This window comes from Nannobrachium achirus (genome assembly GCF_963921795.1).
Source record: "Nannobrachium achirus genome assembly, chromosome: 1".
NCBI classification, from domain to species: domain Eukaryota; kingdom Metazoa; phylum Chordata; class Actinopteri; order Myctophiformes; family Myctophidae; genus Nannobrachium; species Nannobrachium achirus.
Window position 1 is genome coordinate 23,067,145 of NC_137810.1, and position 26,751 is coordinate 23,093,895.

Consider the following 26,751-nt stretch of genomic DNA (forward strand, 5'->3'; position numbering starts at 1 on the left):
CATTGTTTTCTCATTCAACAGTAAACAAACCAACATAAAGTTTATGTGTATGCACGTTTCTAAAGTGACAATTTAAGGACTTTTTAATATTAATATCTCTAAAATGACAAATTAAATATTGGCCAAATTGTCAAATATTAGAGGCACTGTCTGAGGCAGAAATTTTGAAAATGGCAGATCTACAACAGCACCGCATTATACAAAATGTAATGCCTCAACTGTTAGTGCTCGTTAGGGTGGGAGGAGGGGTCCCCAGTTAAAATATGATTATTTTGGGGGTCGTGGCCTGAAAAGGTTTGACAAGAGTTTTGATTTTGATTTGATGGATTCTTACCTGACATCCTAGACATTTATTTTGAAAACTCACGTGATAACCCGGAACTAACCATTACCAAGCGCAGAGAGACCAGAGAGACAAACTAAAACAACAAACTGACAGCTCAGCTAGTTGAGCTGTTTCATTGTATTGGACTGTACAGTTACTGGTGTTTTTAAGGCATAAGAAGAAGAAATGTCTCGTTTTAAAAGAGGTGGTAAAGTAGACTCTCTGTCGGGATTCAAGACGGAGAGCAAAGAAGAGCCCGCGGTGCCATACGGACTGTTGAAGGCAGCTAGAAAGAGCGGGCAGCTCAACCTGTCTGGTCGTGGGCTGACTGAGGGTAAGATAACTTTTTCATGAAGGACCCCCAAATTGACACTTATAGCCCGCGGGCCCCATTGAAAAGATATGCCAGGGACCCCCATAAGAGAAGATTTTTACAGCTCTAGACTAGCAGTGATTCCCAACCCATTTAATTTCAAGGACCCCCCCAGTTTGACATGCATTAGGCTACGGACCCCCATTTAATGGCATTTCTATCTCTGAGACCCCAATTTTGTAAAAATCAATGTTAATTTAACTCTGAGAGTGTACAAATGGAACCAAATAATTTGCTTTCATTTTTGTACACACAAGCCGAAAAGCTTACTAGGATCTCCTTTTAGTTGACCTTGTACCAGTGAACTGTACTGTCATGAAACTGAACATATTATTATAAAAACTTCTAATAAAGTCTTCAATCAATCAATCAATCAAAACACTCCCTGAGTTACATACCCAATAAGGGTCTATTTGGTTCTAACAATAATTTAGCTGGGGACCCCCCTGGAACTCCCGGCCTCAAGGACACCTTGGATATGGTATTCTGTACAAGCCTTGGATCAAGACTATCATTTATTTTATCGGGCTATGCAAATGTCAGACTATAAAATACATCTATGGCAGCGTTGATCCAAGGCTATATACAGTAGGCCTATCTCTGTAATACACCTTAATAAACCTCAATATAGAGGGTATGCGTGTGACATCATCATCATACCCAGAAGTTGAGCCGCTCAACTTCTGGGTATGATGATGATGTCACACGCTCAACTTGAGCGGGAACGCCTACTGAGTGGCAAAAACGACTCTCTCACCTTGATAGCCCATACAACCAAACAGAGAAGTCCTATCTAATTGCATTAAACAACGTTAAACTCACTTTGCCACTCGATTTGCCACCTGATTTGCCATTCACTTTATGCATGTGCATACCCTGCACTTAAAGATGAGTACAAGATGGACTTTTAACGTTAAATGCTATTCTCTTAGTCTCGGAAACCCAGGCTTATTTCTCTAGACATTTGACCTTTTACCTGATCCACCTGTTCTGTACTAGCCTAGTAAACTAGACTCCTCCTACCTTCTGTTTTACGAGGCTAGTTCTGTACATTCATCCACTTCTCAATGTTGCAGAGATCAAGTTGGGAACCTAGCTCTGGTCCATACTTAGCCGGAAATTGCAACTCTAGATTGTATTAATTTTGTTATGTTGAATCTAGAGTTGCAACACCAAACATTGACACTGACAGCCCATAGCCCCATACATGATCCAAACAGAAAAGTCCTATCTGATTGTATTAAACGTTAAACTCACCAACATTGCAGCTGTATGAAAAGCTTGAATTATCCTCTTTCTATTTGCAAAGGGTTTGTTTCATAAAAATCCACCATAGACATGTTATGAGCAATTTTCTGTCAAGAAATTCTGTGCAGGTGATTATCTTTTTAAGTGTTGGAGTTTGGGAGCACTCATGGAAAATCACTCAACGGTCCTGCGTACCACCTGTCTCTAAATGTCACATAATGCAGAAGGCAGCAGGACACTGCGTTATTGAAATTATTGGTTGCAATTCAACACAATCTAAATAAAATCTAGATGCAAAAATAGATCTTTAAAAAAATTATCCTCTGTGTTAATTTAACTCTGAGGGTTAATGTAACCAAATAGACCTAGTACAGGTCCATTTCTAGTACAGGTCCATTTGGACTAAGTTAAAAATGTATGGATTAAACATTATTGGATTAAATTTAATTGCACAAAATGGTTAAATGAATGCTGAGGATTTTACTGTGTGGCTATCAGCTATCAGTTTGGATGTTGACTTGAAGCTCATCAGAATAAAAGTTTTTGTTTACAAATATGAACACAAATTGCAATAGTTACCAAAATGGGCAAAGTGAATAAAGGTTATTTCATTTAAGAAAGTGTAATCTGTCTCTCAGTTCCTCAGAATGTGTACCGTCTAAATGTTGATACACCCGAGGAAGCCCATCAGAATGTATCGTTTGGAGAATCAGATCGTTGGTGGGAGCAGACTGACCTCACCAAGCTTCTGCTCTCATCCAATCAGCTTACAGAAATATCTGATGACATCAGACTACTAACTGGACTCACAACACTTGATGTAAGTAACACTAAAGTGTCCAAAAAGCCCTGCTTGTGACTCCTAGAGGTTTTGCTGCTCTGAACACTAAAGATAATAAATAGCTTTGGAGATATCTTGTTTGATACTAAAGTCATCACAATCTTCCCGATTGTGATATTTTGAGTGCAAGTGGAAATGTTATTCTATGGGTGCTATAGGAAATAATTTCTCTGCTAAGTAATGTTGCAATCAATGTAAGTAATTTAGTTTGTTTACTATGTTTGTTTGCCAGCTGCATGATAATCAGCTGAGCAGTTTACCCAGCGCTTTAGGAGAACTGGAGCAGTTACAGCAATTACGACTCGGGTATACACACACACACACACGCACGCACGCACGCACGCACGCACGCACGCACGCACGCACGCACGCGCGCGCGCACACACACACACACTCACGCGCTTACACATGAAACCTATTGCCACTGTTTTCAAATCTGCATGTTGTGATGAATGACACTTAGAAACAGTAAGTCAAGTCAATTTCATTTGTATATTTCATATTTCATACCAGGTAAATGCAGTGTGTTTCACAATCACATACATAAAATCACCAAAACAAATAATCGCAGTGCAAACATACAGACCGATGTGCAAAGTGCAGCCACTGTCCCATCCACACCTTTTACCGTCTGGCTTTCTGATCTTCCTTTCCAGTCACAACAAGTTGAACGTGTTATCAGTAGGGGTGTGCATGCTGAAGAACCTTCACAGTCTTACACTTAAAGAGAACCTTCTGGAAACACTACCTGAAGAGCTTGGACAATTAGTCAATCTGACAGAGCTGGTAACTAATAAACACAATTTGCATACAACTACTTACGTAGATATAGAATACAAAATACACAAACATTTAAAGAGAACCTGACTGATTGACAACCTGCCTGATGGACAACATGACATGATTTTGCTTTTTGGATTGATTGAAGGATGTTTCCAGCAACCAACTGAAGTCCCTGCCCTCCAGCCTGGGCTGCCTGGTTAGTTTGCGGAAACTAGACTTGTCTCACAACCTGCTAACCTGTCTGCCTGACAGCCTGGCCCACCTGTCTGGTAAGATTACTTGTCTATATATTTCTTGGTTTTCAGACATTTGTGTTCTTTTTTTAACCACCAATGTCTGCTTGAAATACTGTAGCATGTGCATCTCTTTGTTTTTATAGGACTGAAACTATTGGAATGTAGCAACAATCAGTTAACTGGTGTTCCAGCGAGCCTGTCAGCAATGGTCGCTTTGGAGCAGCTCTTCTTGAGACACAACAAGCTCCGTCTCCTCCCACAGCTTCCCGCCCCTAGCCTTAAGGTATTGTTTAATAGTACATAAAACATCTACCGATGCAAACTTGGACACATCATCAGTGTTTTTACCTGGAGTCACTGGGTGTTTCGGGTCTTGCAACAGACACCCTCCTCCAGGCGACCCAACCGAGGCTGATCAGACTCTGGCCTGTGTCCAAGTGGCATGCTTGGGGACAGTCAGTGGGGATAGCTGATGAGATGCTTGCAGCAGGTGTTTGCAACCAAGAAGTGGTTTGGGCTGCAATCCTATTCTTTCTGGCCGTCCAGTTTAAACCAAAAAACAAAACAAAAAAGTAGTGGAAGACCCCATGTGGATCTTTGACTTCATGTGGCCAGCCTGTGATGACAGTCATCCTGACCATGACATATATCTATAATTTGGGCAATTTGAGTAAGGATTCCAGCCCAATCTGACCCCTTTGACTTCCATTATAAAATAAAAGTTAAATATTTCAGAAAATGTTTTAAACATAATGTGGATGTACTTTACTTCCTTTGCATATGACAGTGAGCACACATTTGCCATTTGATACCAGGTTGCTATGCCTATCAGAGTACTTGGAGGCCAGTCTGATGTCATGGATCTCCATATTTGGGCAAGACTGGAAGAAGCTAACCCTTTAAATACAGTGTGTTTTTCATGTGTTTGTCATTGGTCGGGAAGATATTGAAATATTTTGGTTAGGATATTGAAATGTTTTGATTCTTTTCTGGACCGTCACAAGCAAGGACAATCTACCAGTGGTGTCGCCTCTGAAGACGAAGAAAGGCTCCCATAAGCAACACCCGGAGGTGTTGCTTTCTTGCTTCAGAGGTCATGTCTCCCCACTGTAAGCATGTGAAGGAGCTGAGAGTCCTGGGCTTCAACCTGAACCGCTTCAGCACTGTGACACAGTTCTTCATCTGCGTGGCCGGTGTCTTCATCTTTCACCTCCTGTATGGATACTTGCAGGAGCTGATATTTTCTTTGGAAGGTTTAAAACCTTTTGCATGGTACCTCACCTTAGTGCAGTTTGGCTTCTACTCCGTGTTTGGCCTAGTGGAACTGCAGCTCATGAAGGACAAACGAAGGATTCCTGGAAAGACTTATATGATCATGGGTTTTCTAACTCTGGGCAGCATTGGGCTGTCCAGTACATCTTTGGGATACTTGAACTACCACATGCAGGTCATCTTCAAGTGCTGTAAACTCATCCCCGTCATGATCGGAGGAGTGTTCATTCAAGGCAAACGATACAATGTGGCTGACGTGTCTGCCGCTCTCTGTATGACTCTGGGTCTCATCTGGTTTACACTAGCTGACAGCAAAGTAACCCCCAACTTCAACCTCACAGGTGTGCTCCTTATCTCCATGGCACTATGTGCAGATGCTGTAATGGGAAACCTGCAAGAGAAAGCCATGAAACTCCACAATGGCTCCAACTCTGAAATGGTTCTGTATTCCTACTCCTTTGGGTTTGCCTACATACTGGCAGGCCTGTCGAGTTCGGGTGGCCTGGGCCCCGCAGTGGCATTCTGCTCAGAGCATCTATTGAAGACATATGGTTATGTGTTCTTATTCTCTCTTACAGGCTATTTTGGCATGTCCTTCGTGCTGGCTTTGATCAAGCTCTTTGGCGCTCTGGTTGCAGTCACAGTGACCACTGGGCGAAAGGCCATGACCGTCATCCTGTCCTTCATGTTCTTTGCAAAGCCTTTTACTTTTCAGTACATCTGGGGAGGCCTTCTGGTGCTCTTTGGAATTTTCCTGAATGTTTATAGTAGAAACAGTGACAAGATTAAACTTCCCTTTGTCAAGGACCTTAGGAGGTGGATGCTGACCAGAAAGAATGTTGGACAATGTATAGAAATGCACAACACTGTCAAAATCATGTAGTAGTAGACTGCATAAATCTACTAAATCTAGGTTCACGCCCAACTCTGGGGGACATGAGATTATGGCCTTGCTCTCAGCCTCTCTCAGCCGGCTGAGACTACAGTCAAGATGTGTAGGTGGTGGAAGAACCTCTCTCCAAACGAGAAGAACAAGGCTCGAGGCCCGAGCCTCTCTACTCCGCCTAAGTTGCACTAAAACTTCAGAAGGTGAGGTTATGCGTAGAACAGAAATGAGTATGAATGTGCCAGTGAAATCAATACTAAAAACAGGAGACTTCTATTTAAAATAATAGCAGTTAACTTTATTATATCAATACCGTTTGCACAAATGGGCTATTCTAAGTTCTAAGTAAAATCTATGTAAGGAGACAAAAGAGAAAATAATCCAAGTACCGGTACCAAGAGGTTCGTTCAGTAAAGTACACAACAGGCAGCTGTAGTGTTCTCGTAGAGACGGACGCAAAATGAAAGTAACAAGAGTCTTTATAGTATTTCGCAGGTCTTCAGCAGGGGAGGTGAGACTTTCTGATTGGTTCGTGGGAGGAGTCCCGGGCTGGACTCTATTGGCTGTTTCTTCAGTTGAGCAGGCATGATTGGGCCACACACTCAAAGGGGCAAGGCTGTCTGCCTCCGCCCCATCACCACGTGATCTTCACTCCTCCTTCCCCCGCCCCTGGGCTGTGCCAGGAATCGTTGGGTTTCTCTTTACAGATAACAGAGAAATGTAGCTTTTCCAAGGCGGCTGAGACCCCGCAAGTGCGTGGGTGCGGGTATCTGCACGTACAGGCTGACTTGTGCAAAACAGGTGCAAAACATCATTCACAGAAGATAACAGAGAAATGTAGCTTTTTCAAGGCGGCTGAGTCACAGAGCATGCACTACTATATCATTGGTGACATGAGGTGAGCATGAGCTGATCACGCTCTAGGTGCATGCTGGCGTGCGTGTGAGACAGGACTGTGCGTGAGTGGATGAACCTTGAAATGAACTCTAGTAACCTGACTGTGGGACAATACTGTAAAACATTGGCTTTTGGTACTTAGATATAATATAAAAATATAGATTTACTTAAATCAGCTTAGATCAGATATTTAGCAAACGTTTTGGTACAAAAAGTATTTACAATGTCATCATATCATATCATCAAATCCCCCTTTGATCTGCCTCCAGGGCAGATCACTAACTAGTGATGTGATACTTGGCACATTTTTCAGAAAAGTTTAAACTCCCCCTTTGGACTTCTTTTAAGAAGTCCACCTAAACTGGGTAACGTTTCTGAAAAATATGGTGAGCGGGGGTCAACAGAATCAACACTTGTTTTTTTTAATAACTTAGAAACAATAAATGGCACCCCCTTTGGGATGCAACTAACACATAAACAATGGCACAGGATTCTATGTTTCTGATGACATCTATTTCATACTTGTCAGTTTCTATCTTTTGACCATAAGGTCAACTTGGTCCCTGAATCCAGAGTTTTCACTTGGTTGGACAGACCACAGTTTTTAGCCACTGACATGTCAGTCTATAGTCGGGTATTGTTGATCAGATTCCCTAACTTTTTCTGTTACAATTGTGATCAACGTACCCCTGTCATTCCTGTGTGACTGTCCAACTTTACTTTTTTGGTTGTAAGACAACATCCATAAGATGACATCAGAAAACATGAATTGACACAAGACCCCCTTCGGGGTAAAACAGAAATCAGTGCAGAAAATACCTAAAACTATATCACCTAGTCCTTTGGGGATGCTAGGGATTCACACAAGCAGGGAAAAACAATTTCTTATAGAAAACAACGGGTTCAATGTGTAAGTAGACTGGAGGCTGGTCTATGCGTGGGTGGATTAAACCATCAGTATGTAAAAAAAACAAAAGCTCACTCAAATGCCTCCTCGTAAACAGGAGGTGGACGGACCTGGTCCGTAACAAGATCCAGGAGAGGTTGGTGGACCTCTCCTTCGGTCAGTTGGGCTAGCTGGAAGTCAGTAGAAGGGTAAACAGTGCGGACAGCTTTGTTAATCATGCATTTCAACATTGGTATGGCTACGAAAATGATGAGCCCTACGATCAACAGGACTGGGAGAATGGTGGTGACAAACCAGTTGCTAAAGCCCCCTAGTAAGCTAAAGTCAAACCAAGTGTTTGGAATCTGGGGCTGTGGGATGGTAGCTATGGCATCACGAGAATGAGAGATGAGGGAGGAAATGTTAGCATGATTATTAGGGATTAAGAAACAACATTTTCCACCTAGCATTTTGCACACACCACCTTCCTTAGCCGTCATCCAGTCCAGGGCAGCACGATTTCTGAGGACTACTGTCCTGATTTGGGACTGTTCGTTGGTTAGGAGCTGACCTGCCAGCTGGAGGTCAGAGAGGGAGTCATGTAACATTAGCAGCTCGGCAGCTAGAGTGTTAATTTTTTTCAGGGTGAACTCTTCAGTCACACCAGAGGTGATAAAGGTGGTGGCACCTAGGCCATAGGCCATTTGGGAGTCTGAGTCAGTCCATGGGTCCTTGAATGTGTAACCTGGGTACTTGGCCCTAATGTATTCTAAGTTAGTCTGAGTCTGGTCTGGAGTGGCCCAGGCAGTGGTGGGTGTTAGGCTTCTCTTAACTCTATTGTGGGCATTGTCATCTTCTGGGGGAACAACAGGGTAAATTATAACACTGGTAAAAATATAACCCGGGTGGCAGCAGCCGTTCCATTTGGGTGGGAGAAAATGTCTTGCGGCTCTGCCGCAAGTCCACACAGCTGCATAGCTGAGGTGAGAAACGGATACATTAAACCATGGACATGAGACATTTAGCAGGGTGCCATCTAGAGCCACAGAGGTGCAATAACCGTCATTAAGATGGATATTGCGTTCGCACAGAGATATACCTAACGCTACAGTGCCTGGGGAGGTGTCGTGGGAACACAAACATACGGGGGCCTTGATGGGTTTGACAGGTAGAACGTGAGTACGTTGGGTCATTGATTGGGCTGGTTCAATACACTTCAGGGTACCATCTAGGGAGGAGTTGGTGATGGTTATGTTCCTGTCTATTAAATGGGACATTGCTAGTAGCTGGAGCATGTCACGGGGAGAGGTGCAGTTTTCAGTGGAGCTATCATGGTCAGTGAGAGAAATGGGGGTTACCCTAAGATCAGGACGGTGATGGACACAGACCCAACAGTCAGCGTCCTGCATTGCATGGTGGGCGGCAATCGCTGCCTTAACACATGCAGTATTACCTTCGCACCTCTCCAGGTATCCGTGGACACGATGTTTGGTGATGTCTGGCAGTTCAGAGTTGAGGTCTCTAGTAAGCCATTCATCGAGCTCCTCCTCATCATTGATTTCTTCTTCATAAATGATGCGTTCAGGAAGTTTAGCTGTGGCGTTAGGTTTGGGAGAAACATCAATAAACAGTTTAGCATAGGAGTCTCGTCCGGTCAGAGTTAAACCTAACCATAATTGACCTGTGTCGCCAAGTTGTGGGTTTCTTAATTTCATGATCACATAAGGACCAGCCCGAGCCAGAGTTAACCTTCCGTTAGCTCGCCCAGTTGAGTCACCATCAAAGGATCCCCAATGTTCCCTTTGGGCTCTGCAGTCTCCGTTATGGCGATTGGACAAGGGGCGGGATCCTGCAATAATTTGACAATTGTCCTTGCAATTTCCTAAGCATGCGTATACATGATAACCAGTGCCGTAGTAAGTATACCAGTACCCTTTCACGTGAGTGGAACAATCCACTCCCTCAGTACAGAACATGTAATGATGATAATAATCTGATGCTTGGTAACTTCCGGATATGCGGTTTGCACTTTGGACAGGAGTTAGCAAGTGTACAAACATCCATATTTTGAGGAGCGTAAGTACAGTCAAGAGCATGGTATACTTCAGACGGCTGGGCTTGGTGTTCCTATATATCCTAATATCACTCTCTGACTTACTATATGTTTTCAGATCTTTCTTTTAAATCTGGGCGTAGTCAATTTCTAAATTATGTGTAAGTGTAGGTTCTTATCTAAACGCCCAGATCTCTCAGTTATCCTGTTTTGGCGTCAGAGGTGGTGTTCATGCAGTTTATCAATGGAAGTTTCTGTGGAGACATAAAACAACAAACATTAGTACATGACAGCACAACATTTAACAGACTTACTATCATTTGAGCAAAATCTTTGAGTAGTGTGCTATTACACTACGTTCCCCACCATCCCCCTTATGTTTCTGATACAGGACTACATTGAAAATGCCGTCCTTCTCGGAAACATCTAATAAATGGCTTATTGGCTTCCTCTGCTGCAGCTACCCTCAATCTTCTTGGGCAGCCCTAGTAACCTTGGTCTTGGGCGTAATTTTGGTTCTGGCTGAAGTAGTCAGTCATTGCTGCTTGTACGGCTATGTGTATGTCAGGTGGGGCTGTAGTGGGGGCTGGTGGGTATTGGCCTGAGAGAGACCTTGGAGGGACCCGTCCATCCCTGCGGGAGAGGGTGCTGTGTAAGGGGGGGGGGGGCAGGTTATATGGACTGTGAGTGGGTGCATTTTGGTGTGACGGAGGCGGCCCCTGGTCGCTTCGCTGATTTGGAGGGAAACCCTCATAATCCTTTCTTTTCCTCTCTTCTGCTCTTGCAACCTGTTCCTTCCATTCTAACAACCTTTCTCTTTCCAACTCTAGCTTTCTCATCTCCTCAATCCTTCAGCTGGGTGTCTATCCCTCACCCTGGCCCTTTCGTCATCTAATCTCTCTCGCTCTGAGCCCTCAGAGGAGTGAGCATTTTCACTTCTCTTTCCCCTTGTGTCAGAGCTCCTCCCCTTCAACTTACTTTTCTTTCCTGTTTTCTCATCCTCGCTGGAGGACCGTCACTATCTTTACTTGCGGTTTTCCTTCTTCTCTCTTGCTCCCCCTTCTCTTACTGTTACTCTTTCTTCCCCTTTCCCCTTCCTCAGATTCCTGACCAGGGGAGCCTCCTATGGGTGTTTCGAGTGATATGGGTGTTCCTAGAGTTGCTAAGTTAGGGTAGCAGCCTCGCATGGGGTCTAGCGGGGTGGACTTCAAGAACTTCTCTCTGTATTGGTCTATTTGTTGCCACTCACCGTTATCAGTTAAACACATGGGGCAATGAATTTGAAAAGGCTCTGCAATACGGTGTAGGAGTTGATCGTGATTCATTAATTTTTCAGTAAAAGTAACAGTTGGACCTATTACTATTTTAAAACTCCACTCCGTGCTGAGGGTAGCACTCCAACTAAACAGTTCACCTTCAAGGTTAGAAGCGCAGTAAACCAGTGGACGGATGTCAGACATTGAAAATTCCCAAATTGTAAAATCTCAAAGGTTCTCTATCCATAAAGGACCTTGGTTCATATAAACAGAATTCTAACGGGTGGTGAGTACAAATAGGCTCTGCAATTGGACGGAATGGGTCTGTTCTGAAATATAATTTATTGAAATGTATAGAACTATTAGACTCTGTTGTCCTTCAGTCTCCTCTCCTAATGAAACAGAGACAGCACTTACGGGTTTCGACCTCAATTATCCTTGTTCCTAATTGTGCCCTATTTTCTAAAATCTCTGTAAACACACAATGGCAATAACCAATTACTATTTCGAAACACCATTCAGGGCTGGGAGTTGAACTATAACCTATAAGTTTCCCATCTCTTGTAAAGTAGTCCGCTACAGTAGTACACATTGACAATTGGACTTCTTAAATTTGACTGTTCAGCTCACAATATTAAACATGCAGGGATTATCAGCCCTTCAATGATTGGATTGGGATTGTCAGCAGGGGGAACAAAGTCCTGAGGCGGAACCGGCGCTGCAGCAGGCACCCCAGATGGTACGTCTGGGCTCTGGGGCGGGGCTGATGCTACTGTAGGTACCGCTGGGACGTCTGGATCCTGAGGCAGATCAGGCACTGAAACAGGGGCCGCAGGAAGTAACAATAGGAAAGGAGTTGACTGATTAAGAGAACGACGCTCAGCGTCTGGGGGCAAGAATGGATTAGCCTGCTCAACTTTAGGGAGTGGAGTCAATGGAGTAGCACAAGTCCGACCTGTGCACTTGTGGTCTTTCCAATTAGGAATAGTGCGGCCTGCCTGTAAGTCACTCAATATTAGTCTTGCTCTGAGTTTGGTAATTTGGGACGCCCAAGTGTGGGTCCGTCCATATCCTAATTTCACCACTACTCTGCTGCCTTCCGAGTTAGTGGACAATTCACAGAACCTCTGGATTTCTGGGTTGTTCCAGATTACAGTCGGGTTTTTCGGGTTGTATGTCACGGAAATCGCGACATGTTCAGAGAACCCTTCAGTTTCAGGTTCGGAAGTGAATGGATCTCTGTCGGGCAGCAGAGACACAGATCCTGATTGGTGCTGGTCAGACACGTGCCTACAGTTTGCTAGAAAATGTTTGTAATGAGTCGTAGACCAACTTATAGTCGGGGGAAAGTCCCTCTCGGTGGAGTTTCTAGAGTGGAGTAGTACTGTGTGTATGGGCCTTAGCCCTTCATTTTGTGTTTGGGAGGAAGAAATAATGGTTTCAGTTTCTTCCCCGGGTCTGTCGGTTCTGATCACAGCTACCAAACACTCATTTGGCAAAAAGGGGAAAAAGGGAAAAGCCCAGGGATCATTTCTTATACTTTCCAATTCTTTTAGAGTGTAACTAGTTCTGGTCCACCCAGAAGGCTCTCTAAGTGGTTTGGGGATTTTTCTCGATGTCTTGCAACCCTGGCTCACTGGTTGAGTCATAATTGGATTGTCTTTGCCTTTTGAGAGTCTGTGTCCTGATTTTTTAGGTCTCACTAATTTGTCCATGTGTCTTCTGAATTTCTATGAACCAATGTTTATGATAATTGACGGCAATATTAAAACACCAATCGAGACTGGGAGATGAACTATAACTTGTTAGTACACCAGCTTCAGTAAAATAGGCTGTTACTGTAGTACACATTGACAAAGATATTCTTACTTTAGCTGTTCGTCTTACAACAGTACACAGGCAGGAATTGTCAGACTTATACTAGGTTTAATTAATGATTTAACACTGTTTAAGTATTTTTATCCAAACCATCTAATGTCGGAAGCTTCTTAAGACTTTCTAATTTCTGGACTCTTTGAGACAGTCAAGATTGGTTTTTATTCTAAAATGTTCAAAAATGGTTTTAATTCAAAAATGTTCACTTAGAAGGAATCGTGCGGCGCAGTCAGCGAGGACAGGGCAAATAGTCAAACCAACACTTACAACACCTCAAATGACAACCTTTGGTCAATCACATCTCAAACTCGACTTGTACTTGGCATCTTATGCTATGTGTATAACATTACCAACTGACTTGCTTGTTTGAAACTGTTAACCAATATTGTCAACGCTCACAATAACCACACTCACTAAATGCCTGCCCTCGCAGTGAACCACCAATATCAATAACAACAATATACATGTCCCATGCCTCAAACTGTAGTCCCCGATTTATATGCTGACAATATATATAATATATATGCTCAGAAGGAACGCTGGGATGTATTCTATCTACTAAAATTATTTAGAGAGCTTACAAAATTGTTTAACTATTTTTAAAACAGTCCGTTATACATTGAGCTCATTCAAACCATCAATCATTCACTTTATTCCATTCGCTCTAACAATCTCTCACAGTCCCTCTTGTCCTCCAGAGACACTGTTTAAACATTCACAACACGGCGGAGACACCGTAACAGCCCCCCTTGTACTCCAGAGACACTGTTATTATTTACAATACGGCGGATACACCGTTGTGTTATTGGGCTAGGATTTAGTAAATGCACTCCCCTCACACTGCGTTCTTGGCTAGGATTTACTATAGTTACCCCCCTCACGCTAGGTTCGGGACTTTGAGACTTACCCTACTAGTGCTCTAGGTTCGGGACTTGAGACTTACCCTACTAGTGCTCTAGGTTCGGGACTTGAGACTTACCCTACTAGTGCTCTAGGTTCGGGACTTGAGACTTACCCTACTAGTGCTCTAGGTTCGGGACTTGAGACTTACCCTACTAGTGCTCTAGGTTCGGGACTTGAGACTTACCCTACTAGTGCTCTAGGTTCGGGACTTGAGACTTACCCTACTAGTGCTCTAGGTTACCTTTTACTCATTCAACCCAGGCGCGACCCGGTGTTGTAGATGCCTGTATTTATACCGCACACTATTCACGGTAGGATGCAGTTATACTACGCTCCCAAGCAGTGTTTGTCCCACAGATTTTACTGTAATATTCCTATCGAACTAGAATGTTTGACAGTTCATACAACAGCACAACTAAATTTAGAACCTATGCCAATGTGCACAATTTCAGCGTAAGAGGTTTGTGCTTACCTTGTTAGATGTTGTAGGTGGCCACCTGTTGTACTGGTTGGAACTGGAACACTCAGGGAAAGCAACAACGCGTTTTTTCCGAAAATGTTGAATCTCGAAAATTGTTAAAAAGGCACAAAACTCATCACGTCGGGGTCACCAGGTTTTTGGAAGAACCTCTCTCCAAACGAGAAGAACAAGGCTCGAGGCCCGAGCCTCTCTACTCCGCCTAAGTTGCACTAAAACTTCAGAAGGTGAGGTTATGCGTAGAACAGAAATGAGTATGAATGTGCCAGTGAAATCAATACTAAAAACAGGAGACTTCTATTTAAAATAATAGCAGTTAACTTTATTATATCAATACCGTTTGCACAAATGGGCTATTCTAAGTTCTAAGTAAAATCTATGTAAGGAGACAAAAGAGAAAATAATCCAAGTACCGGTACCAAGAGGTTCGTTCAGTAAAGTACACAACAGGCAGCTGTAGTGTTCTCGTAGAGACGGACGCAAAATGAAAGTAACAAGAGTCTTTATAGTATTTCGCAGGTCTTCAGCAGGGGAGGTGAGACTTTCTGATTGGTTCGTGGGAGGAGTCCCGGGCTGGACTCTATTGGCTGTTTCTTCAGTTGAGCAGGCATGATTGGGCCACACACTCAAAGGGGCAAGGCTGTCTGCCTCCGCCCCATCACCACGTGATCTTCACTCCTCCTTCCCCCGCCCCTGGGCTGTGCCAGGAATCGTTGGGTTTCTCTTTACAGATAACAGAGAAATGTAGCTTTTCCAAGGCGGCTGAGACCCCGCAAGTGCGTGGGTGCGGGTATCTGCACGTACAGGCTGACTTGTGCAAAACAGGTGCAAAACATCATTCACAGAAGATAACAGAGAAATGTAGCTTTTTCAAGGCGGCTGAGTCACAGAGCATGCACTACTATATCATTGGTGACATGAGGTGAGCATGAGCTGATCACGCTCTAGGTGCATGCTGGCGTGCGTGTGAGACAGGACTGTGCGTGAGTGGATGAACCTTGAAATGAACTCTAGTAACCTGACTGTGGGACAATACTGTAAAACATTGGCTTTTGGTACTTAGATATAATATAAAAATATAGATTTACTTAAATCAGCTTAGATCAGATATTTAGCAGTGGATATACAGAAGCTGGTGGATATTAGGGATGTTCCCAGTGATTCTTTTCACTGACATGTACACGACATTTCTGAAAACGTTTATTCAAATAGTCTAAAATGTAGTCATTCATTAAAATGAAGACCTATAAAATAACCAAAACTGAAAACATTTGAAAATATTAAGAGTATATGAAAGCCATTTAAAATGTCTATACTATTGGAATCTTACACAGCTGCCTGCTCCCAAATAATTAATTACATCATAACACTATATACACACGCAAACCTTGCTCTTTTTTTCAAACCGAACAGTGTCTGTAGCAACTTAGTAGTAGGCTAGATTCACTCACTGCCCTGGGAAGTGAACGATGCCAGGCAGAAGCTACAGCTGACTAAGACATGATCATAATATGGGTGCCAAAGGGAAATCAATCAATTAGAAATATATTTATTAGAATAACCTAATTTGATTAAGTAAACGTTTAGTAGGGGCAGCACCGTTTATCTGTATATCCGCACACATCCTTAGTGGCTATCAAGGCAACAAGTTTCAGCGGCATACACAGATTCACCCTCGCACCATGAAAGAACGATGGACTCAGTCAGTCCTTTCGTGCCCGTATCCATGAAGCCATACTATGATGCCAACGGTCACTCCACTACCAGATGTTCTGCCCAAGGACCAATGTGGCTGTTGCTTACACTTTGAATTATCTCCCTTTTTTTACTTTTTAACACTAAAACATTTAAGCCTTTTTTCTTATCTGCTTTTGTGCTTTTGTTATATATTATTTTCTTGCTGTAACTGCCATGGTGACTGAATTTCCCTAGTGGGATCAATAAAGGTTGGTCTATAAAGGAAATTCCTGTCCAAGCAATCAACGTCAAACTCACCATGGGATTTGCCAAGGAGAGGACTCGAGGGAGTGATATCATATCATATCAGCAGTTGTCGCACATTGATGTCCAAATATTGAGATCCCCGAATCCGTAAATGCACGGTGTGTGTGTGTGTGTGTGTGTGTGTGTGTGTGTGTGTGTGTGTGTGTGCGTGCGCGAACATGCATCTGACTGACACCATAGGTTTGCAAGGGTTGGCCACACCATATTTGGGCATGCCTGTTTATGTCACGCACATGACATCACAATTGCTCTTTATAAAAGCTCATGCAAGCTATATATTTGTTCTTATGCTATCGAATCTCTTGAGTGCATTGAGGTTTTGAATGCTTAATCACAAAGTTTAGTCGAAAGGCAACGAAGAAAGCTTTAGTTTAGCATTGTTCTTTGTCAGCATGGCAGGGAGCAGCACGGCCCAAAAGACATGGGAGATGACCAATAGCATGCAGGAAGTTCAGAGCGTAGATGACATTTACAAATATGACAAGAAACGACAGCAAGAGATCCTCTCTGGGAAGCCATGGTTGCGGGACCGTAACTATTTCAAGTACTGCAAGATCTCAGCTTTGGCACTGTTGAAGATGGTGATGCATGCCAGATCAGGAGGCACCCTGGAGGTAATGGGTCTGATGTTGGGGAAGGTGGACGGTGAAACCATGATCATCATGGACAGCTTTGCCTTGCCAGTGGAAGGAACAGAGACCCAAGTTAACGCTCAGGCTGCAGCGTATGAATACATGGCTGCCTACATTGAAAATGCCAAACAGGTTGGTCGGCTAGAGAATGCTATTGGCTGGTACCACAGTCATCCAGGCTATGGATGTTGGCTCTCTGGCATAGATGTCAACACTCAAATGCTCAACCAGCAGTATCAGGAGCCCTTCGTAGCGGTTGTGGTAGACCCCACTCGCACCATATCGGCAGGGAAGGTCAACCTTGGCGCCTTCAGAACCTACCCGAAGGATTACAAACCTCCAGATGAAGGACCATCAGAATATCAGACAATCCCCTTGAGCAAGATTGAGGACTTCGGTGTGCATTGTAAACAGTATTATGCCTTGGAGGTATCTTACTTCAAATCCTCCCTTGACAGAAGACTCCTGGAGCTCCTTTGGAATAAGTATTGGGTCAATACCTTAAGCTCTTCAAGTCTTCTTACGAATGTAGACTACATTACAGACCAGGTGTTTGACCTGTCCGAGAAGCTAGAGCAGTCTGAGGCCCAGCTGGGCAGAGGCAGCTTCATGCCAGGCCTGGACACACACGACAGGAGGTCTGAGGACAAACTGGCCAAAGCAACAAGAGACAGCTGCAAGACAACCATAGAGACAATACATGGTCTGATGTCTCAAGTCATCAAAGACAAACTCTTCAATCAAATCAACACTAACTAAACCTGTCTATTAGGCAATTGAGCTACCAGTTAGTGTGGTAACTCTCATTCCTCTTTGAGGCGCTTTTATTTCTACTATAGCGTGAATGCTGCCACGCTATATATAGTAGATAATTGTGGTATGGAAGGAAAAAGCCACAGTGACAACTCTGCTCACAAGTCTTCTGAATGCTTCCATGCAAGCTGCCTCCTAGGAAGGCTAGAGGCAGGCAGGATGGTGAGTTACCAGATGAATCCAAGACCGCTCATGCTGCATTGCATGACAGTTACCTGCTGAAAAGGTTATTTTTGCCAGACCCATGAAATGGGTAGGCCTACATAAGCAAATGTCGGTCTGTTCTTTTTCTATATAAAGGGTATATATGATGATGACATGATGATGACATGCCTACAAAAGGCATGATGTCATAAATGATGATGACAGACAGGGGGTCTGGCACAACCAGGTTGACCTGGTCTAGTTATACCCGGAAAGGCTCTAAAAAAACTGTTTCCTCCCCAACACAATCACAAGTCTTTTTTGAGTGGTGCAAACCGCTCCTACGTATCACTCTGTGTGTCAGCCCAAAAAATGTATGAGCACGGATCTCCATGTATAGAGTTCCTTGCTCATTCACACAAATAACTGATGTTACGGCCAGAACAGCCCATACAAGGAGATACTGTATGCACGTGTGACATGTTTGCACTGCTCACTTCGCACTGGTGCGATTTTTTATTTATTCATTATTATTATTATTTTGCCGAGGCTTTTAGGATTCAACTTGACTTGACTTGCCTTTTTATGGCATGGTTCTGCAGGAGGCATGCCACCCACCTGCCACCCAGTTACTCTTGAAAACAACTGGACTGATCAGCGGCAAATGTCTTGCACTCACTGACATTAGGCCAAAGAGTTTTATTCCTTTTTTTATTTGAAATATTACATTCGTTTTATAATGGAAGTCAATTGGGTTAGAACACTTTTTCCTAAACGTTGAAATATTTATTAAAATATTTATTTATTTATGGAATTTCTTAGATTTTTCTTTTTAATGCATGAAATTCTTTTTAATAAAGTTTAAATTTGTCTTTAATTTATGATGAAAACGTGTTTTAAAAACAAAGGACATTGTTTAAATAGAATAATACAAAACAAAATATAAGAAGCGAAAATATATCCTTTACTCACGATCCACATTGTTTGGTATTCATCTACTGTTTATTAAAATTGACATGTGGGTGACAAAATGTCACAAAAAATGTGATTGACCAAGTATCGTGTGGCTACTTAATTGTCATGCTACGAAGCATATATTACGTTACGTCACAAATGTAAAATGCCCATACTGTATATGGAGACCACTTGAAACTAGATTTGAAAGCCTTCTAGACAAACATTCTTTTTACGGAGTGGCTCCTATAGGGGCGAACAGTCTGGGCGAACAGTCTGTTTCTGGAGCTAACCTACCAAACCATATACTGTACTTTCATACTGAAAACTTTTCAAAATCAAAAGATTTATACTGAAATTCAAAGAAGGTCGAGCTGGTCTGAAACCTTGTCCAAATATTGCTTTCAACCCATTCAGGCCGGGAACACATTTTGCTGTTTGGGAGGGGCTTACAGTACATGTACAGTATGTAGCAACATATTTGTTTTCTAGGCTAATTTCTGATTTAGCCCTAATAGGTTAGGCCTAAATGGGTTAAATCAGAAATTGTGCTTCACAAAGTTGAACACATTTTTAAAGATCAAATCAAAAGAAATCACACAATTTAAGAGCATGGTGACAGGGAGTAACGCATAAAAAGAGATAAAGTAAATCCAATTGTTAGATGAGATTTAAAAGATGACACAGAATCAGCTCGTCAGATGGCTTCAATGACCACCTCACCTCTGCTGCATTCTGACATTATTGATACAAAACTGTGTCGTCGCCATGGTAAAAGCCGCATGCTGAAACAATGCCCTACATCTCTGACTGACATAACGGCTGACATCACTGATATTAAACAGTGTCGCCAACAGCCGCACGCTGAAACAATGCCCAAATAATGTCTGTCTGACATGATGAAACAAGTGACCAAATTTGGAGATGACTGACATCACTGACTGATAAATGTGGAGACTGGCCTGGACACGGAACACCATATATGGGCATAGAAGCGAGCCAGACAGACAGAGATAAGAGATCTCCATAATGTATGGGCATGAAAGGGACACAGCCTGACAGACGGATACAACGGGTATTGCACAACTGGACATCAATGGTGACTATTCTGCCCAACGGACACCGGTCTGGATTCTCCAACATTACATTATTATTGTTATTATTTATTTAAACCTTACGTTTTTAATTGTAATACCGATAAATAGGAACTATAAAGTGTACTACATGAGTTCCATTGATCCAAGCCAGAACACAATGGATTACTGTTTTTTTTTTTTTACCGACTATATCTACTGCATAGTACTGTGTTCTATTCGTCTGTCATTCAATGTTATATGAGATACTTAAATGGTTTCCTGTGGAAATAAGCTTAGTCTTTTCTAGGATCTCTTTTAGTAGACCTTGTACCAGTGAACTGTACCGTCATGAAACTGTACCTTTTCCTATGCAAACTCCTAATAAAGTCTTCAATCAATCAGTTAATCAATCAATTCATCATTGAAATAAACATGCACTGAAAATGCACACAGCCCGCCCACCCATCTGAATACCTGTCGTCTGGTCAGATGAGGGGGCTGTGAACACTTTGAGATTTTTAAGTGGGCCCTTATCCAGAAAGGTCAGACTTGAAAATATTTTACTATAGCTCTCAGCAGGCAGAGGAAAGAACCTCGCGTGCATTGGCGACCGCAAGGTAAATGCCCAGTGCAACGCCAAGCTGCTGAAGTTTCCAAAAACGCAGTGCTCCCATTATGCGCTCAGGAAAAACATCTTGGTGGACACAAGATCCATACTGTATGTCCGGTAGTGTAGATAACCATCTTAACCACTTTTGTAAGCTAACCTGTGTGTGTGTGTGGTGTTTGTTTTTCTGTCATATAGGAGCTGTATGTCGGTAACAACCAGATTGAGGAACTGGAAGCAGAACAACTGGCCAGCTTGTCGGCCATTTCTATACTAGAACTCCGAGACAACAAGATCAAAGCTCTTCCTGATCAGATTACCTTACTGAACACACTAACACGCCTTGATGTAACCAACAATGACCTCGCCACGTAGGTTCATGGCATCACCATCACAGCACCGTATTTGTTTATAGTATCATCATCATGTAGTACAGTACATTTGGTTTTGCTATGTTTTCAGGTTTGGCACAGTAGTGGATCTTGTTCGCCATGAGTGGTCCTTCTCTGCGTTTTCATTCCATTTGCCTAATATCCCTCCTCTGTTGCAACAGCGCTTAAAACTAAAATCAACACAACTCCATTTGTAGAACACAGCGTACCTTTAAAGCAATATTTATGCTTCCATGGAATCTGAGAAAGCGTGAATGCTACAGAAAGGAATTTGTTGCCCTGAGTGACTCTGGCAACACTCTTTTAGCCTTAATATGAGAGATATGATACACCAAAGTAGTTTGAATACAAATAACCTTGTGCCCTAAGCACCCTGCAAATTATTTTAGCATGTACATGTTCATGTGTTTGTTGTTATAGGCTATTTCTTTGCAATATAGTCTGTCAATGTCTGCTCTCAGGTGCATTTAGCTTTTTTTTTTTTACTTGGGCCCTATTTTGTACTAATATATAATTGTGAGGTTGTAGATTGGCTACTTTACTCTCTCTACCCATAGGCAGAAAACAATCCACTAGTCAGACAGAATTTGTGAGCATGTGTTCATTTCTTATCTCCCTAACCCAGAAAGAAAAACTACAAATGAATTGCACAGTTTTGAACCAGAAAATACAGTATAGCCACATCCCCACAAACCTCTACCCTTATTCTGGTATTGTTTATTCACTGATAGTGAAGGACAACAATATGTAGCCTACAGAATCTCCATCACCAAGTGTATAACATTTGTGTTTGTATGTTTATGTACAGTATGCCTCTTTTTGTGTGTGTACATATATAACAGACTTCCAGCCTCTCTCAGCTTGTTGCCCAACCTGACGATGTTGCTTTTGGAGGGGAACCCACTGAGAGGAATCAGGAGAGACCTACTCACTGTATGTTACCCACGCACAAACTATCCCCCAAAATACAGTACTCACTATACACAAACAGTTACTTCTTACAGGACCAATGTCCTAGGCTTTAAATACATTTTACATTGCATCTTAGAAAACACAAACCACATCTTTCTAGATGCACTTGAGTTAGCAACATCATTGGAGTTAGAAACAGGTAGCTTTCTCTGTGGACCTCCACATTTATTGCACCTTAGCCCTGTTATTAGCCAGGGAACATGCTGTTGAATGTTACTGTATTATACTTCCTCCCAAAGATCATATTCTAACTGCATTGATCTCTGCCACTAACTTTTGTCATCTATTGTCTTTCTCACAGAGGGGAACCAGTGAGCTGCTGAAATATTTAAGAGGACGAATTAAAGGTATACTAGACTGTTTCTGCTGACTCATACTGAACACACCCTGTTGGTGTAATCACCTGACTCTGTCTGAACAGTGTTGATTGTAGACCTTCAGAGCTAGATGTGTAGAGGATGTGTGCATGTCTCATGTTTGTATATTTTGTCCAGAGGAACAAGAAAACGTAGATGACAGGCCTACAGCCATGACTCTACCTAGTCAAGCCAGAGTCAACCTGCATAACATTAAGACACTCAAGACCCTGGAATATAGGTTGGTTATGTTCCAACTTCATCTATCCTTAATCCTACCTATAAATACAGGCTAAATTTAGTAAAAGATAATTAAACTTCTGAACTAGAACTAGTAGTATGTAATTACACTGTAAAATCTAAGGCATTAATCTATACTGTGATAAGTAGAGTATTGCTAACATATATTGTAAAATATAGCTATCCTTTGAACTTCAATGTACATTATATTGGTGACAATTCAAGAACTGTACATTGACTCATAGCTAAATATGATTACAGGGCAGCTAACGATGGACTTAGAATATTACTTAATTATAGGTTTATGTACAGTATATCTGCCTTGCATGTGTGTCTCAGTGAAAAGCAGGCAGAAAACATTCCAGATGACATCTTTGATGCTGTAGCAGGGGAGGCGGTGCCGGTGACTACTGTTAACTTCAGCAAAAACAAGCTGACTTCCCTGCCCAACAGGTACAGACACACAGTTGTGTTAGGTTTTACTTTTGTTGATGTTGTTTTATTTAGATAGGGTAGTAGAGAGACAGGACATCGAGGACAGAGAGGTGGAAGAACATAGTGAAGACAGACTGAAGAAGACAAAACCACAAAGTTGCAACCAATTGGGCTTCATTCCTCACCGTCTACCCAATTCCCTGCGTGTCTCTACTGACTTTGTAAAGACTGTACTTGGAATCATTTACAGGGTCTGTTCGAGTACAAGTAACTTAAACGTATAACTTAACTTAAATTGTTAAAAAGGATGATTAAAAAAGATAATAGTCAAATTCGAAGTCACTGCCATGCTCCAAAACAGATCTACAAATGGACAAAGCATCGCGTAGTGACGTGGCGATACCTTGTATCTGCACTTTTGCAGAACACCGTCGTACTATGGAGAATGATTGTGACATGCAAATAGATAGCAGTAATACATCGCTCTTTTGAATGAGACATGATCGTAGTCAGCAACAACTGTCCACCTCTCTCTCATCACCTCACTGTCCCTTCACTGTTGTACACTCACCATACAAACAAACAACCACAGGGGAAATAATTTCCTTGATCATTGTATGATGTACAGTACTGTTCTTGTTCAAATGCTTGATGTAACTAAATATAGTTAGTTATTTCATCTCTCTCTCTATCTTTCCCTCCCTCCTTCCAGACTTTTAGAGTTTCAGTCTTCATTGGCTGAGTTGAATCTGGGCTTTAACACACTGAGCTGCTGCTCACCTGAAATCGGCAAGATGCTTCAACTAACGCACATAGACCTCAGGTATGTCCACGACTCCACGCACGCACGCACGCACACACACACACCACACACACACACACACACACACACACACACACACACACACACACACACACAATACACACTTCAAGAAAAGGAGAAAGCTAGTTAAACTGACATACAGTATTTTAAATTACTAGTAAAATACTTTATTTTTTCTTGTGTTTCTTTCAGGAACAACCAGCTGAGTGATCTGCCTTCTGAACTGGAGAACTTGACTAAACTACGCTCCATTACACTCATCTACAACAGGTAACTGACTAACTGTTCTTTTTAATAAATTATGACCGTTTATGACCGGTCGTTACATTCGGTTATTCACTCAGCTAGTCCATCAGTCAAAGAACTGGTCAGCAATTTTACCAGGAACTTATAAAGGGTTCAAAGCTTGTCCATTTACTATACTTATTAATTATAATTTAGTTTTCATGCACCTCCAAAGTTCCAGGTGACAAAAGATGACCTCCAGAGTGAAAATAAGGAGAAATGTGTAGTTTATGCATAGCAGAGGAATGATTATAACAGACTGCCACCTAGTCAATTACTTAAGCAGTAAACTAGCTTTTCAGTGAACCTTTCTTTTTTTACTGACTGGTTGCAGGTTCAAGACTTTCCCTGATGTCCTGTATCAGATAGTCTCCCTGGAGACGGTGTTGCTAGGCAACAACCAAGTTGGTGCGGTGGACCCTGGTCGACTTGTGCGAATGGTCAATCTGTCAACACTGGACCTGTCAAACAATGACCTGTTAAACATACCACCTGAACTGGGACTGTGTACAAGCCTAAGGTATTATACATAACACATGCAACCTGAAACTCTGTACCAGTCTGAGATTAATCCTAACTCAGTACACAACCCTAACCCAACTCTAACCTCTCTACAGGTGTCTGACTTTAGAGGGGAACGCGTTCCGCACTCCCAGAGCTGCAATCATTGCCAAGGGAACAGACTCTCTGCTGGAGTACCTCCGCAGCCGCATACCCACATAAACTCTTCCCTAACCCCCATCTTAGCCCTACCCCTACCCATCATCCTCGAATCAATAACGAGGATTGATCAATGATGTCACCTTCTACTTTAAATGAATCACTAAAAGCCTTTAAAAAATATATGTAATCATCAAGGAACAGGTTAAGTAAAAGCACAGGTGCATTGTACTTGTCACTGCCATCGTGCACACTGGTCTCATGAAGTCTAGCACATGAAGAAGTTCATAGTTCAAGCTCTGATTGCAACTTTAGCTTGTACCTGTCCACTATTGGATTTGGAACAGGAGGTGCACCTTGTCTGGTTACTGGCCAGTCAGCTGGCACCATGTTTACTGCTCTCCATCAGTCATATCATTCTAGTATGGAGACATACTGTACCAATCAACTTGATTTTGTATTGATAGTATTTCGAATTCAACCAGTCAGACATGTTTACACTGTGGCTTCATTTGACGATGCTGCCCAGTGGCTTTAAGACTTGTATTGTTATACACTCATTTATAAACTGTGGCTTCATTTAACAAAACTGCCCAGTGGCTCTCTAAGACTTGTTGTAAATTCATTTTTACACTGTGGCTTCGTTTTACAAAACTGACCAGTGTCTTTAAGAGTTCTTGTATTGTTGTAAATTGAAATTGATACTACATACTTGGTGTTCCTGGATATGTTCTGAACCTTTTTGGATGGGTGCCAAATCTGATAATATATATATATATATCCTTGATGCCTGCAGTGAGTTGAATTAAATGCTGATGATGAGGCAATGTTCAAAACACTCAATAAATGTCCATTATTAATTTGTTAATTAAGAGAATGTTGTGTACAATTTAGAATGTAGAAATTTACCAGACTTATCCAGAGCAATAAGGAGGAGTGCAAGGGGATGAGGAAGGAGTGCTAGGAGTATTCAGAGCACAGTGGCTCTGCAGTCCTGATTGACTGTCTTTCCACTGCTTGGGAGCCATAGAACTGTATTGATAAGAGACTGATCATGACTTTAGGGAGCATAAAAACATTGTAATTCATTTAACAATTTAAAATGCAAGACAAGCTTTTGTTGTGGCCTCTATAGTTGTTGGGGATTCTTTGATTGATGTTGATTGACCATGAGATATAAGGGCTGTGCAGTGCAGAGACCACTGGAGGGGCAGGTGCTCAAAGATCATAAAAAGGGCACATTAAATAGATTTTGGGAGGTACTTTGGGTTTGTTGTGCCATTTCACACCAGATATGTAGTACATAATAATAATGCAAGCAAGACGTTCCACAATAACTTGGTTCATGTCATTCCTGCTATTACCCCTATACTGTATCTTCTCTGCCTCCTGCATACCACAAACATGTGCACTTTAAAATGATAGTCAATTAACTGATTGGAAATTAAACAATTAGCCTGATTCACGAGCTTGTGAAATGAACACATCTCAGCTTTGTTGCTAATCTGCACAAAACTTGAAGTGTAAAAGCAACAGTTTATTGATGGGGGAGTGAACTTGCCATGCTTGCGGAGTGCCTGTCTCAAGTTGATTGCAATGCAGCTGCAAGCACCGCTTTCGAATGATATCAACGCACTGAATGGGAATTTGTCAACACCACTGCATTGGGGGAAAAGTGAAAGGAAAACTGCCTGATGGCTGCCAGCTCATTTTAATTATAATATAATTATAAGTAATTATAATAGTGCAATTATTATTATTTGTCAAATGTTCTTGATAAAGGCTACAGGTGTTGTGCAGACCATTAGAACATGGCAAGACTATGTCTAAAAGCCCCACTAGAGGCCATGCTGCTCCCTAAACCCAACCAAGGTGATTTGAACCAACTGACATTGCAATCCATAGAGCCTTAGAGCTTACTAGTTGTGCAAATTGAACCAATTGCTGACATTGCAGCAGAAAATACATGTTGCTTTTGTAGTAGAATACCATTATATTAGTTTTAAGCAGAGTTGTAGTAGAGCAGAGTTTTTTGTTTTCTTGCTT

At 42.2% G+C, this 26,751-nt stretch overlaps 3 protein-coding genes across 3 annotated transcripts; all 3 read left to right on the forward strand.

Annotated features, from left to right (window-relative positions):
• The first annotated feature begins 453 nt into the window (after positions 1 to 453).
• On the forward strand, positions 454 to 25,492 carry lrrc40 (leucine rich repeat containing 40). Its single transcript, XM_080733869.1, has 15 exons — positions 454 to 659; positions 2,585 to 2,766; positions 3,020 to 3,093; positions 3,444 to 3,573; positions 3,716 to 3,839; positions 3,950 to 4,089; positions 20,741 to 20,913; positions 21,777 to 21,867; positions 22,208 to 22,253; positions 22,401 to 22,503; positions 22,842 to 22,955; positions 23,650 to 23,760; positions 23,953 to 24,030; positions 24,380 to 24,565; positions 24,663 to 25,492. The coding sequence occupies exons 1-15, from the start codon at positions 512 to 514 to the stop codon at positions 24,766 to 24,768; spliced, it is 1,806 nt and encodes a 601-aa protein (XP_080589995.1). The 5' UTR covers positions 454 to 511; the 3' UTR covers positions 24,769 to 25,492.
• LOC308291752 (adenosine 3'-phospho 5'-phosphosulfate transporter 2-like) lies at positions 4,480 to 6,037 on the forward strand. The gene has a single exon (XM_080733880.1). It carries the CDS (start codon positions 4,903 to 4,905, stop codon positions 5,959 to 5,961), a length of 1,059 nt encoding a protein of 352 aa, XP_080590006.1. The 5' UTR covers positions 4,480 to 4,902; the 3' UTR covers positions 5,962 to 6,037.
• LOC308291763 (COP9 signalosome complex subunit 5-like) lies at positions 14,608 to 19,581 on the forward strand. The gene has a single exon (XM_080733891.1). It carries the CDS (start codon positions 16,709 to 16,711, stop codon positions 17,705 to 17,707), a length of 999 nt encoding a protein of 332 aa, XP_080590017.1. The 5' UTR covers positions 14,608 to 16,708; the 3' UTR covers positions 17,708 to 19,581.
• Positions 25,493 to 26,751: the final 1,259 nt, after the last annotated feature.

What these genes read in the sequence shown, in the direction of transcription:
- lrrc40 (XM_080733869.1), top strand. Translation starts at nt 512, where the DNA reads ATGTCTCGTTTTAAAAGAGGTGGTAAAGTAGACTCTCTGTCGGGATTC. An exon ending in CTGGACTCACAACACTTGAT is followed by an intron (nt 2,767 to 3,019) that starts GTAAGTAACACT and finishes TTTGTTTGCCAG; the next exon opens with CTGCATGATAATCAGCTGAG. An exon ending in GGACTGTGTACAAGCCTAAG is followed by an intron (nt 24,566 to 24,662) that starts GTATTATACATA and finishes ACCTCTCTACAG; the next exon opens with GTGTCTGACTTTAGAGGGGA.
- LOC308291763 (XM_080733891.1), top strand. Translation starts at nt 16,709, where the DNA reads ATGGCAGGGAGCAGCACGGCCCAAAAGACATGGGAGATGACCAATAGC.
- LOC308291752 (XM_080733880.1), top strand. Translation starts at nt 4,903, where the DNA reads ATGTCTCCCCACTGTAAGCATGTGAAGGAGCTGAGAGTCCTGGGCTTC.